Source organism: Lepisma saccharinum, chromosome 9 (genome assembly GCF_977018435.1).
Source record: "Lepisma saccharinum chromosome 9, izLepSacc3.1, whole genome shotgun sequence".
Lineage (NCBI taxonomy): Eukaryota > Metazoa > Arthropoda > Insecta > Zygentoma > Lepismatidae > Lepisma > Lepisma saccharinum.
This window is the reverse complement of record NC_139237.1, coordinates 49,793,205-49,808,737: the sequence shown is the minus strand read 5'-3', so window position 1 is coordinate 49,808,737 and position 15,533 is coordinate 49,793,205. Positions and strand designations below refer to the sequence as shown.

The 15,533-nt window shown below is 38.2% G+C and overlaps 1 protein-coding gene across 3 annotated transcripts in view; it reads left to right on the top strand.

Annotated features, from left to right (window-relative positions):
• The first annotated feature begins 601 nt into the window (after window positions 1-601).
• The window catches only part of LOC145992663 (isoamyl acetate-hydrolyzing esterase 1 homolog), a 30,306-nt gene continuing 15,374 nt past the window's right edge, over window positions 602-15,533 (top strand). Inside the window, exons 1-3 of one of the 3 annotated variants that reach the window (XM_083129033.1) lie at window positions 1,049-1,134; window positions 3,998-4,036; window positions 6,638-6,693. In XM_083129033.1, the coding sequence (XP_082985159.1) occupies window positions 1,060-1,134; window positions 3,998-4,036; window positions 6,638-6,693 (170 nt within the window). In that variant the 5' untranslated portion in view covers window positions 1,049-1,059. Of the gene's footprint in view, window positions 826-1,048; window positions 1,135-3,997; window positions 4,037-6,637; window positions 6,694-15,533 lie in introns of those variants that run through there. The other 2 variants (XM_083129032.1, XM_083129035.1) reach the window with 2 other exon arrangements.

Here is a 15,533-nt window from a genome sequence, read left to right as displayed (position 1 = left end):
AAAAGGTTGAATTTGTTTTGTTTAAAACATGTTTAAAACATGTTTTTTTAACTCATGTTTAAAACTATGTTTAAAACAAAAAAAACATGTTTTAAACAAAAAAAAACAGTTTGTTTTGTTCTTTTTAAAAAAACACAAATTTTGCCAACCCTGATTGACACCGACATGGTTTGTCACGTCTTCCCATAGACATACGTCTTCCTTTCTTGTCTAAGATCGCGCCATTCTTTTACTTTCACATATCCGAAGTGTTTCCATCTTCAAGGAAAAAGTCTGAATGCATGTACGAGTTATTTTAGTAATGTAGTTCTTTTATTTTAATTCATCGTGTCTAATTCCAGCTTTCATTCATTTCTACTCATCCTTCTCTGCCACAATTTTGCATTTATGCCAAGAAGTTCGGCACAAAAATTATTCAACAGAGAAGATAGAATATGTAACGAATGCGCTTCAAACTTGAACCTTACAGGGCAACACTGGAAGGGAGGAACCAGCTGGGCCTCACTCGCAGCGAGGACGGTGCCTTCTGGCTTCTGCTGCTGCTTCTGAGGGAGCACGAACTGCGCATGACCGTTGGTTGGAGATCGAGGTTCCTCAGTATCCTTTGCCATATATTTTGCCCATATAGCTACCCCGAGCTTCTGCATGCCGGCCATGCCGGCCAAACCTTCACTATGGCAGGAGCTTTCCTGTGGGGGTTCAGCTGAGGGTCTGCACGAGGGCGGCCGACTCGCGGTTTCTCTTTCTCAGCAAAAGAATTTGCCGTGTTACGGACACAAATACATAACTTCTTGTGGAGAAATTTTAGCGAAAAATTGTCAAAAGGTAAAGACATTGTTTATTGTCCATTCTCGAGGTAAATGCCGTATATTACTGGGGGTTCACTGATCCTGTGCGCTATAAGGCCAACCGCGCCTATACGCCCATGGTGGTATCCTTTGTCTACTTAGACGCACAGATTACGTGTATAGAACGCTCATAGATGTCGCACTTCGCCATCGATAGGACGATGTATAAAACGAACGAAAGAAATTTTCCATCATCTCAACACACTTAAAGATGGCGGGTGTTCGGCAAAGTTCAAAGGCATTGAAGTGGCCCAAGATTGTTTTATTTGGGGACTCATTGACTCAAGTTCGTAATGTATTTTCAGACTTTCTTGTTATCTTACGGGAGCGATTTTACAATACAGGGAATTTCTCCATTTTGTTTGAAATTCGGCATACTCACTAATTTTGGCCCCCTAATCACGAATCTGCAGTCAAAATTTGGCGCTCACACGTGGAAATAGCAAAATAATCGAAATTAAGTTCTTATTTCCACACCCTCGATTTCCGAATTTCCCGCCGGTTCCGGGCTCCGCCCCTGGGGTAATCGACCTACCGCCCCCAACCGCTATCGCGGCCCCGCCTATATCTATAGACTCCCTGTTAAGGGCATGTTAGAAAGTGGCCGGATTCACCTGCCCCCAAATAAGCGCCAAATTTATACGTGAGCGCCAAATTTTAAGTGCAGATTCGTGATTAGGAGACCCAAATTAGTAAGTAACCGAAAATTCAAACAAATTGGAGAAATTCCCTGTATTGTTAAATTATACCATCTTACGTAATAAATAGACAGTCTCCATCAGAGCTCCGGAAATGATTCGTATTCATTCCTTACTGCAATATGAATATATCTTCTGAGTGGTAAATGTTTACTATCCTTCGGACACATATAACTTCTGAGTTTCGTCAATTTTTGACATTTGTACTTACCTATCTGCTTCGCGGATCATTTGTTAACGTGTATTCACGTTTTTTGATCATTTTTTTTAAAAAAAAAGTGTTTTTGTAACTAAAGAACGTACGTTTCCGCAAATGGTTTGTGGGGCTGTGTCAATGGTTCGTGGGGCTATGCGAGAATGGTGTGTGGGGCTACGCATATTTTTTTCGAAACCAATTTTTAACTATTGTAACCTATTGTGACCCTACCTAACCTAACCTTACCGGAAATGGTTCGTGGAGCTCTGCGTCAATGGTTGAATTTCCGCTATGAAACATTCCCACATCACACAAAACACCTTCCAGATGTTAGACAATACTACAGGAACTTATTACGGTAAGTAGTTTCTTCTGTAGAAATGAAGAAATCTGTCCGAAGGATAGTAAACTAGTACCGTTTCGTAGCTGAAATTCATGTTGTTCGTTGAAAATTAATTCTCCGACGGAGAATAGCGTTTGGCACGTACACCTGCGTACACCATCATGCGTCGTGACTGTAACATGCTGCGTCGTGATTGTGTTTTGTTCATGTTCATTGGGTATCCAGTGTTTCAAACTGTCTGCGTTTGCAACGAGAGTTAGAAGGATGAAACGAGTTAGAAGGATGGCGTGTCGCTAGCCCCACGAACCATTGGCGCGTGGTTAGGTTAGTTTGGTTAGGTTAGGCAAACATAGTTAAAATTTGGTGTCGTGTTTGTATCAGGATCTAGAAATTGGAAATAATTGCGAACCATTGACGCTAGCCCCACAAACCATTGGTGCTAGCCCCACAAACCATTAGCAGTAGCCCACGAACCATTGACGCTAGCCCCACGAACCATTGGTGCTAGCCCCACGAACCATTGGCGCTAGCCCCACAAACCATTAGCGCTAGCCCCATGAACCATTGGTGCTAGCTCCACGAACCATTGATGCTAGCCCCATGAACCATTGGCATGTGGTTAGGTTAGTTCGGTTAGGTTAGGCAAACATAGTTAAAATTTGGTGTCATGTTAGTATCAGGATCTAGAAATTGGAAATAATTGCGAACCATTGACGCTAGCCCAACAAACCATTGGCACTAGCCACACGAACCATTAGCAGTAGCCCACGAACCATTAGCAGTAGCCCAACGAACCATTGACGCTAGCCCCACGAACCATTGATGCTAGCCCCACGAACCATTGGCGCTAGCCCCACGAACCATTGGTGCTAGCCCCACGAACCATTGGCGCTAGCCCCATGAACCATTGGCATGTGGTTAGGTTAGTTCGGTTAGGTTAGGCAAACATAGTTAAAATTTGGTGTCATGTTAGTATCAGGATCTAGAAATTGGAAATAATTGCGAACCATTGACGCTAGCCCAACAAACCATTGGCGCTAGCCCCACGAACCATTGGCGCTAGCCCCACGAACCATTGGCGCTAGCCCCACGAACCATTGGCGCTAGCCCCACGAACCATTGGTGCTAGCCCCACGAACCATTGGCATGTGGTTAGGTTAGTTCGGTTAGGTTAGGCAAACATAGTTAAAATTTGGTGTCATGTTAGTATCAGGATCTAGAAATTGGAAATAATTGCGAACCATTGACGCTAGCCCAACAAACCATTGGCACCAGCCCCACGAACCATTAGCAGTAGCCCACGAACCATTAGCAGTAGCCCAACGAACCATTGACGCTAGCCCCACGAACCATTGACGCTAGCCCCACGAACCATTGGCGCTAGCCCCACGAACCATTGGTGCTAGCCCCACGAACCATTGATGCTAGCCCCACGAACCATTGGCGCTAGCCCCATGAACCATTGGCATGTGGTTAGGTTAGTTCGGTTAGGTTAGGCAAACATAGTTAAAATTTGGTGTCATGTTAGTATCAGGATCTAGAAATTGGAAATAATTGCGAACCATTGACGCTAGCCCAACAAACCATTGGCGCTAGCCCCACAAACCATTGGCGCTAGCCCCACGAACCTTTGATGCTAGCCCCACGAACTATTGATGCTAGCCCCACAAACCATTAGCGCTAGCCCCATGAACCATTGGTGCTAGCTCCACGAACCATTGACGCTAGCCCCATGAACCATTGGCATGTGGTTAGGTTAGTTCGGTTAGGTTAGGCAAACATAGTTAAAATTTGGTGTCGTGGTAGTATCAGGAATATATATATTTGGTTGTGAAACAAAAAAAATCGCAAAAATCGACAGTTTCCATTCCGAAAACTAATGCCTTATTTTCGCTTATTTTGCAATTTCTAGATGTTCTACACCTTCAGGAATGTTCTGGGAAGCAGATACGTAAGTACGAATGTCAAAAATTGACGAAACGAAAAAATTAGAGGTGTCCGTAGGATAGTAAATTTTTACAGTCTTCATTAATTTTCATGCACAAGCTTCACTTGTATTTTGTCAGCAATGTGTACAGCATATGAACCCTATCTGATGAAGCATATTGCTTTCAAATTAATGTAATTAGCGAGAAGCGACATCAAACGTTTCGAGCTGGGCAGGAAAAGATGCAATTTTATGGATAAATTACTCGAATCGCTTGGTTTCTTCACCATGGCTTGTGGCCATGTCGGTTAAAGGCCAGATTTGTAAGCTGAAATCCTAGGTTCGAATCCCCGTGTCTCCAAAATATTTTTTCTTCCCAAATGGGTGCTACATAATGTATTTTATTCTCGTCACACCAATTGCAGCCTGAAACATGTTGTTTTTTTTTTCTTGCCAATAAGAAAATATGTATTGAAACTATTACTTCTTCAGAGAACGTGACTGTTAGTTGCTGCTAAGCCTTGATATTTACAACAAGTGCTAAAATTGAAAATTGTTGTATGATAAAACACACCGTTAATATTCTCAAGAATAAAACCATTGAAATTAAATGAGTAAGTTGTGAGGAACATCAGCAGATGTATTTTAAGATGTTCCGTTATTCACGTGTCACTCTCCTTGTTTTATACATAGATAGAAATTTACAAGTGATCCACTCGATGAATGCTCGCACCTTAAGAGTAATTTTCAGATGGGAAAGAAAAAAGCCTGGTCCAAATTGTAAAGCCAAGACGTGCTCAGATAGTAGCTGTTATTATCAGAAACAAATAGAATTAATCAGTAACTACAATTATTTACCTAAACATCACTCATATGGCACTTAGAATAGAGCTGAAAGGGCTTTCCGTTAGCCCTTTTCTTTGAGTCTGAGAGACAAAATTCCCTGCATATGGTTAAATTGATTGATAGTAAGCAACACTGCTGCTTTCCGAACACTTACTTCGGCTGTACTTCCGGCCACGAAGCTGGACTTCAACTCAAATGAGTCTGCCACTTTTTGTGAACAAAAGTGTTCATTGCAAAGAGACATTACTTCGCCTCAACCTGAATCTGTAAACAAAGCCATGTTGAATTACCCAGAGTGTTACTAGCCACCCACACAGGGTGTCTACCAGTCAAGAAAGTCAAGGAAAAGTAATGAACAAATAGATCAAGAAGTCAAGAAATTATGCTTGCGACCAAGAATTTTTGCTATGACGATGACCGATTCATTTACTTAATTTTACTTCACTTTTCTGCCCCTTTGGCTAATTGCGAAGATGAGGATGAATGGTGTTAAGATAAGATGGATGAGGAACAATCACAAATATATAGGAACGACAATATGGACTCCACATAAGATTATACTGGCTATGAGTCTCGCTAGTCTGCCAGATAGAGTTCAGGATGCATTAATAGATAAAGCAAGTCTAATTCTCTTGTTAAATCCATCTTCAGTTTACATTTTAACTTGCCTTTTGGTAGGGATTTTTTCATGAAATGAATATTTATTTTGAGCTGTTTTGGCAGCCATGATCTCAGTGCAGATTGAATGAAAGATAAGGTGATAGAAATATAAAGTGTACATGTGGCCCTGGAGTTGCTGCTTAATGTCATGACAATACTGTAGCTGATGTATGTTACTATATGTTTTTTTTTATTATTGACATAATTAAGGGGAAAGGATCCTGGGATCCAGGGCTAGGCTGAATGAAACTTCGTCTCCTGGACAAACTTTTGTTATCTCCTGGATTAATGAGATTTAGTATTATTATGTTTTATACTTTTCATGGTATTTCATTTTGAAGAATTGTGTTGTAGTATTACGACTCCCAAAGAGTCTGTGTATTGATTTTGTTTTATTTACTTACAAATTATGGATGCTAGGTTGTCTTGATCGTGTTGATTCAATTTTGTATTCAAAGTTGCAAGACCACACGTTCTTCCAGAACATTTTAATTTGTTTGTGGACTCAACGATACAGATGCATTACACGTTGATAACATTGTTTCTTTTTCATTAAGCCTCCCCGATGGCGCAGTGGTAGCATCATCGTCTTATAATCAAGGGGTCCCGGGTTCGATACCTGGTGGAGGCACATATCGGATCCCACTTTAAACTGTAGGTCCAGTCCCGATTAGCCTTTCTGTGCATAAAGTGGACTTAAAACAACAAATCAATCAACCAATCTTTTCCATTAAATTCCTTTCTACTTCTCATAATGAACCCTCGTTTTCTATGTGTATCATTAACTCTTGGTGATATGTAACTGAAACAATATAATTTATCATCATTTCATTCATTTTTTATTCACTCTTAATTTAGGCCAGGTTGAATTGTTTTAAATTTTTTTATGGGTGTTCTTATTATTGCCATACATCCTACAGATGCCATTCTCTATTAAAGACAATTCACAAATTTGGTTTCCACAAACCATTTGTGTTTTCCCATATTTGCAGTCACTATTTTAAGAATAATCTTCCATCGTAAATGTAACTTATGCATATTTGTTAATACAGAAAACAGATTTCTGTTTCCTTGTTTCTCAGGAAACTTTCTAAATGTATTTATTATTCTTATTTTCAGTATTCCATGGGATATGAAGGGGGTTGGGGAGCCATTATCGCAAATAGTTTGCAAAGGTATGTCATTTTTTGTAGTGGCGTACAGAAATAAAGTTCTGGATGAAAATCTTAAGGGACTTTCAGATCGAAGTGACAATCGACACATGTCACTTGGAAAGAAACCTCAAATGCAACCTATTGTACGACAGTGACATTACAAGCTACCATTTGCATGCCTCTCAGGCTGAGCCATTATCTCAATAGTGTGCATTATGTTGCCACAGCCTGTTGGTCATACATGCTCAGTGACAGACAGACTGGAGATGCTCGTTTCACCTTTTGCTTGTCACTTCGGTGTGAAACCCCCATGTTGCTTGTCACTTCAGTCCAAAAGCTTCCTTGGAAATACACCATCTTACCTTTTGCTTTGTGTACTTTCCTCATTTTACACTGTTATTTCTATGTTATGCTACACAACAGTGGAATCTGTGAAGAGGCATACATATGACCAAGGTATGAACCTACAACTTTTTGTGGAGAGATTAGGTGTAAAGCATGTGAGTGCTCGCATACCAAGGCAGCAAAAGTGCCTACCTGGATACTGAATATGATTTATTTCCACATGCTTAAAATAAACTGCACCAAGAAACCATTCCAAATAATGTAAATTAAACATTCAAAAACAGTATGAAGTTTATGGAGTCAGTAAGAAACGTTATTAAATAAAAAGCACTTCCTATTGAGACATTTTTTTTCTACTAAAAAGAATACAATTAAAATTTTGAGTACTGGTTTGCTGCTTGAATATGTCGATTTGATTTATTTTTGTTATTTAGCGTCACTTCTAATTGTTACGATGAGGATGAGTGGTGATATGATGAAATTGATGAAGCAACATTCACAAAGAACACCCATGCCCAGGCCGAGATTTGAATCTGGCACCTCTGACATCATAGCGTGCTGTGCTAACCACTCTGCCACAGAGGTTGGTTGAGTAGTCGACTCACTATCTCACCACTGGAGGTCCTGGGTTCAAGTCCTAACCTGAGCATGGGTGTTCCTTTGCGAATGTCTCTTCATCCTGACCATTGCAATTAGCCTCAGGAGGCAGGAAAGCTATGTAAATAACAAAAATGCAATATCATTTGCTTGAGGGGCAGGATATTTTTTGTTTTGACACTTTTGTAATTTCTTATAACAGGGTGGCAACTCACCGAGAATTCTCTGTGAATTTTGCTCTGTAGACATGAAAAATTGCAATTGGTTCAAATCCTATTGAATTTATACATATTTATAAATGCCCTGAGGCAAGGTTTTTAGTTCTTCTTTTTCTTTTCTTTTTTATCAATGAAGGAAAAGAAAGCTGCATGCAAAATAAAACATAATTATCTTAATCCATGTACTTTATTAGTGTTCTTTGCAGAACAATCTATCTGACGACGCAAGATTATTGCAAGATATCTTGAAGTTGATTAAGTAAATTTGAGTTTCAAACTCTTATACGATTAACAATTTTTCGTAAATTAGTATATGCCGTAATATTTGTGACATGTGTTTGTAGATGTATTTTAAATATATATTCCATTTAATTGAATAGAATTTGAATTTTTGGATACATTGTAATCACACAGAGCCTTTATACTGTTAATATATTTGTGTGTGTATGTGAGAAGCGGTATTACGTAAGGTTCAAATGGAGAAAACATCTGCTTGTACCCTTTAATATTTGGAAAGTTCATCTTGAAAACTGGGAATTATACTTGAAGTTTATTATTCTACCTAGAGTGGTCCAGTAGTTGTATTTACAATATAACCAGGACGAGAAATGATGAACCCCCCTCAGGCAGATTTGCCTACACTTAAAACAAGCTCAACATGCCCATATGAGCTTTTTGCTCAAGTGTGGAACTCTGTCTAATCCAAGATTTTTGTAAAAATGCCCTCGGGAATTTCCTGTGAAATGATGAGCCCTCTCAGATTGATTTGCTCACACTTACAAAAGTTGCATCAGCCAGATTTTTGTCCATAAGCTTGTTAAAAATATGCCCCTCTTGATATTGTTTTGGATACACCTGAAATTAAGCCAAAAAGCCATACACACACACACACACACACACACACACACACCCACACATATTTACTTCTGGTTTAAGTTTAATTGGACCCCAGCCTCAACTTGCATATCTAATATTAAAGCAAAGTAATATGCAAGATTTTCTAGAATTGCTCTGTGACTCTCTCATTTCTTACATCATAAACATATGATTTTTCACCTATGAGAATAACACTACATATGGTGTCATCAGGGAGTGCATTGTGGAATTCACAGATAATTTTAATGTTTGTCCTGTCATTAACCACAACTTGTTTCCTTTTTGAAGTGTTGATGACAAACATGGGCCTCTGTGCTTTGAATTCATCTGGTGTGTAATACATGTCAGTATTGCCAGTAGTGACCCTTTTGTATGATGTAAATGCCTCATATAATTTAAGGAAATCATCCTTGGACATGTCTAAATTATAATTTTCTCTAGGAAATACCTCATTTCTGCCATTTTTAAGATATATGTTCTTGATGTTGCAGCTATCAAATTTACTTGAATTTTTTTCCTGATTATTGTGTCTTCCAGTCTGAAACAGTACCACCACAAAATCTGGCATGTCATATTGTATACTGGAGAATGAATTTGTAGCATCAAACTCATAATAGGTACCAGATGCGGGCTTCTGTACACATTGATATGTATAAAATTGTAGAGGAATCTGTGGATTTTTTATTATATCTGCTTTGTATTTAAGAGCATAACTGGCTTCATATTCAACAACTGGGATTCTTAGCTCCATAGTCTGAATAATGCATTTGCCTGCATCTGGTAGGGTATTAGGCAGAGCTTCCCCTGTAGAGTTTATTGCACTGTACCTCATCAAAGCATTATTATCATTGGCAGCTCTTCTAAATGTGATTCTTAAACCACCCTTCCACATAATATCTTTGTAATCTGAGAAGAATCCTGGCAACAGGCGCATCGGGAACAGCACAGTGTGGCTTTTAGATAATATTTTATCACCAGCCTCAAATCCACCTATTTTGTAGTAAGAAGCCTCGGTTTTGGATAATTTTAATGTGGCCAAAGCTGTGGAGGTAATGCCTGGATAATGTATTCTGTTTATAACAACACCATGTTTTCTGATCTCAATTTCAGAGAACAGATGTGGCACAAAATTATCTACCAATCTTATATTTGAATTTGCCGGATAATCTGTACCATCGAGCTTTACAACATCAAATTTGATGTATAGATGTGCTCTGTGGGGGTGTATAAAGCCATCCCCTACATCAAGATCAACCTCAATCTCTGTGTTGGGTTGATTTAAATTTGCAAATGTCCTCCTGTTTGGAGGGAATGATTGTAGCTCATAACTCTCAATATTTTCCATTTTCTTCTTGTATGTATTTTTATTTAAATATTAATCTCTATGATTGCAGTTGTTGTGGCTCCAGCAAAATCAACTAATTCTTCTTTTTCATTAGTGACATGTAATCTATTCTGTTGTGGCACACAGGAAAATATAATGTTGGGGATGGAGTGTAGATGATGGGCTCCATAAATTCAGAGTTAGGCTTGAATGTTGCAATAATGCCAGTTTGTTTGTGAGTGCCTATGCCATTTGATTTGGTGATCATACCCTCAGCCACATTACATTAGAGTCTCTATGGCTAAGAATTTATGTATATTAATAGCAGTGTGTTTGATGGCCGGTTCAAGTTTTGTGTTGTTCTCAAAGCCTAACAGCTCTCCTATAGTACCCAGATCCACTGTTTCTGTAGCAGATACAATCTCTACTCTGTGAGTGACAGAATTTTGAGTTAATACTATACCTCTGGGTAATTGAGCATTTAAAGTAGATAGATTATATTGCCCTGGAGTGATGACAATTTTTTGATCCCCTACTGCAATTGTGTTGTTGTGGTGTGTAATATTGGGGATCAAGTACATGCCATAAAATGCTCTGAGAGCTATTGTTTTAGGATACACTATATCATCATGTAATTTGAGTTTCAATATTGAATTTTGGCTGGTGAGATGGAATACCCCCATGATGTTTCAGATACCACAAGGCTTTTTGAAAATCTTCAATTGATGGTTTATTTATTTGAGACATATATCTAAGAACAGATAAACACAAATGTCTGCAATTAACATCTTTGAAGTTTTGAACACGGGCATTATTGAAATAAAGATTAGCTGAATTTAGATATTTTATTAAATTTTCAGGTGGAACACCTCCAAATGAATCAAACACAAATGCCTCATTTTTTAAATATTTAAGATAACAGATCCAGTGAGTGCCCTGATTTTTGTACTTATCCAAATTAACAATGCCACACTCTTTGTTGAGTGGTTGTTCTGGCAAAGAATCAGACATGTACACACCTCTAAAATTTTTGATGCCCAGTGGCTTGATTAAAGCTTCAATATCTTGGTTTGTAAGCGACTCTTGTTTTTTTAAAACTTATTCATGGCTCTCTTAACACCTTTGCCTTGTTTCTCAATGGCCAGGTTATGGCGCCTCTGCTCATCTAATTCTGCCCTATTCTTCTTGGCATCTATTACTGTTTTTGCTATGGCAGCTGATCCCCCAGCCAAGCTCCCAACAGCCCCGAGAGCAGCTAAGATGGCCGGGATAGTAAATATAAATCCACCCACATGTGATTTTTTCCTGGATTGCTGTAATTTTTTTAATTGAGGGGTACTAAGTAACAATTTCATACCATGGCCCTTTGCAAGACAAGAGCTTTTTTTCTTGCGCTGCTTTTTGGTTAAAAGGCTATCAATAGTTTTAAGAGATTTAAGACCTGCATAAGGTATCTGATACATAACACCCTTGGCCTTCATTGTAGGTTTATTATATACATATTCACAACCCCCACCCCAGTTTTTGTTTGGTGTTCATAGCTATGGTGGTTCCCAATGCTGCTATTTTTTCACTTAAAGAAGCATCTTTGCTTACAAATCTACCAAATGCAGCCTCTTCTAATTTCTTGTCTGCAACATGTCTCTTGTCAAGATCAGAATGTGTGTTGTATGCTATGTCATGGTCTCTACAAGCAGCATCTAGGGGATTAACACCAGGATCACCTCTGTTTAATCTATGGTCCAATTTTGTACCGGGGCCACAATACTGATAGCCTGGAATGTGTAGTTCAAATGGCAGCTTGTTTATAATGTCATTAACAAGCCCCCGACCCTCAGAAATATTCCAAAATTTAGGTGGTAGAGTATTAATAATTTTTATAAGATATCCAATCCCCTTAGTGTCATTCACTATAAAATTAGACAATTTTGTGCTTATCATGTCCATAATTCCAACCTTTTCATTGTAAAAATTGTGGTTGCCAGCATTTTCCTCCCCAGCTATCACCAATAACCTATCTACAAGTTTCCTGACATCATCAACCCACACAAATTCTTTAGGCAGGGTGTTGTATTGTTTGATTCCACTACCAGTCTTGATCTGTGACCATATGGGCTTGATTAAATTGTTGTATTTTGCTCCACTGCTAGACTTGACTCTTTTTTGTGTGGGATCATTGTTCTGGTATAGAGCATCTCATTTTATTAATATTTCTTTGTAATGTTCATAATCTTGTTCTGTATAGCTGCCAGGCCTTTTCCTAGTCATCAGTTCCCACAATCCAGGTGTTCCGGGATACTTAACAAAAGCACCTTTTTCTCCGAGACGAGATTCTGAATATACAATTATATCATCTCCCATAAATGTTACTCTGAAATTGCCAATTCTATGTATGATGCTACCATCACGCTCTGTGTCAGCATATAAGCCAAAGACCTCATCTTTGTTGTCTTTAGGTGTGCTTAAATATTTTTGAGCAAGAAGACCCAATTCAATAGGATCCAGACTACCTTCAATTCTTCGAGGAGCAACAGGACTAGGTGTATGAATACTAGAAAGTGGGGTGAATGGATAATCTAATATGTTTCTTGCAGCTACAGGTACAAGCTCTGTGATCAAATTTTGATTTTGCTCTGTAACAGTTTTGATATTTTTACCTAATTCACTAATAGCATCAATAACAGGCTGCTCTGTTTGTTTGTGTTTTTCATAAATTCCTCGGTTCTCTGATTTCCATCCCTTAAATCTTTTTACAAGATAATCTCTTAATTTAAGATCATCAATGATTGGCCTTTTCATGGTTATTTATATATGTTTCAATATCTAGAAAATTGTTGATTTTATTTCTGTATTTGCCAGTATTAGGTGTTCTTGTCACAATTGATATGACAAGAACACCTAATACTGGCAAATACAGAAATAAAATCAACAATTTTCTAGATATTGAAACATATATAAATAACCATGAAAAGGCCAATCATTGATGATCTTAAATTAAGAGATTATCTTGTAAAAAGATTTAAGGGATGGAAATCAGAGAACCGAGGAATTTATGAAAAACACAAACAAACAGAACAGCCTATTATTGATGCTATTGGTGAATTAGGTAAAAATATCAAAACTGTTACAGAGCAAAATCAAAATTTGATCACAGAGCTTGTACCTGTAGCTGCAAGAAACATATTAGATTATCCATTCACCCCACTTTCTAGTATTCATACACCTAGTCCTGTTGCTCCTCGAAGAATTGAAGCTAGTCTGGATCCTATTGAATTGGGTCTTCTTGCTCAAAAATATTTAAGCACACCTAAAGACAACAAAGATGAGGTCTTTGGCTTATATTCTGACACAGAGCGTGATGGTAGCATCATACATAGAATTGGCAATTTCAAAGTAACATTTATGGGAGATGATATAATTGTATATTCAGAATCTCGTCTCGGAGAAAAAGGTGCTTTGTTAAGTATCCCGGAACACCTGGATTGTGGGAACTGATGACTAGGAAAAGGCCTGGCAGCTATACAGATCAAGATTATGAACATTACAAAGAAATATTAATAAAATCAGATGCTCTATACCAGAACAATGATCCCACACAAAAAAGAGTCAAGTCTAGCAGTGGAGCAAAATACAACAATTTAATCAAGCCCATATGGTCACAGATCAAGACTGGTAGTGGAATCAAACAATACAACACCCTGCCTAAAGAATTTGTGTGGGTTGATGATGTCAGGAAACTTGTAGATAGGTTATTGGTGATAGCTGGGGAGGAAAATGCTGGCAACCACAATTTTTACAATGAAAAGGTTGGAATTATGGACATGATAAGCACCAAATTGTCTAATTTTATAGTGAATGACACTAAGGGGATTGGATATCTTATAAAAATTATTAATACTCTACCACCTAAATTTTGGAATATTTCTGAGGGTCGGGGGGTTGTTAATGACATTATAAACAAGCTGCCATTTGAACTACACATTCCAGGCTATCAGTATTGTGGTCCAGGCACAAAATTGGATCATAGATTAAACAGAGGTGATCCTGGTGTTAATCCCCTAGATGCTGCTTGTAGAGACCATGACATAGCATACAACACACATTCTGATCTTGACAAGAGACATGTTGCAGACAAGAAATTAGAAGAGGCTGCATTTGGTAGATTTGTAAGCAAAGATGCTTCTTTAAGTGAAAAAATAGCAGCATTGGGAACCACCATAGCTATGAACACCAAACAAAAACTGGGGTGGGGGTTGTGAATATGTATATAATAAACCTAGGATGAAGGCTAAGGGTGTTATGTATCAAATACCTTATGCAGGTCTTAAATCTCTTAAAACTATTGATAGCCTTTTAACCAAAAAGCAGCGCAAGAAAAAAAGCTCTTGTATTGCCAAGGGGCATGGTATGAAATTGTTGCTTAGTACCCCCCAATTAAAAAAATTACAACAATCTAGAAAAAAATCACATGTGGGTGGATTTATATTTACTATCCCGGCCATCTTAGCAGCACTTGGGGCTGTTGGGAGCTTGGCTGGGGGATCAGCTGCCATAGCAAAAACAGTAATAGATGCCAAAAAAAATAAGGCAGAATTAGATGAATTGAAGCGCCATAACCTGGCCATTGAGAAACAAGGCAAAGGTGTTAAGAGAGCCATGAATAAGTTTAAAAAAAACAAGAGTCGCTTACAAACCAAGATATTAAAGCTTTAATCAAGCCACTGGGCATCAAACATTTTAGAGGTGTGTACATGTCTGATTCTTTACCAGAACAACCACTCAACAAAGAGTATGGCATTGTTAATTTGGATAAGTACAAAAATCAGGGCACTCACTGGATTTGTTATCTTAAATATTTAAAAGATGAGGCATTTGTGTTTGATTCATTTGGAGGTGTTCCACCTGAAAATTTAATAAAATATCTAAATTCAGCTAATCTTTATTACAATAATGCCCGTGTTCAAAATTTCAAAGATGTTAATTGCAGACATTTGTGTTTATCTGTTCTTAGATATATGTCTCAAATAAATAAACCATCAATTGAAAATTTTCAAAAAGCCCTGTGGTATCTGAAACATCATGGGGGTATTCCATCTCACCAGCCAAAATTCAATATTGAAACTCAAATTACATGATGATATAGTGTATCCCAAAACAATAGCTCTCAGAGCATTTTATGGCATGTACTTGATCCCTAATATTACACACCACAACAACACAATTGCAGTAGGGGATCAAAAAATTGTCATCACTCCAGGGCAATATAATCTGTCCACTTTAAATGCTCAATTACCCAGAGGTGTAGTGTTAACTCAAAATTCTGTCACTCACAGAGTAGAGATTGTATCTGCTACGGAAACAGTGGATCTGGGTACTATAGGAGAGCTGTTAGGATTTGAGAACAACACAAAACTTGAACCAGCCATCAAACACACTGCTATTAATATACCTAAATTCTTAGCCATAGAGACTCTGAATATTCACTGTAATGTGGCCGAGGG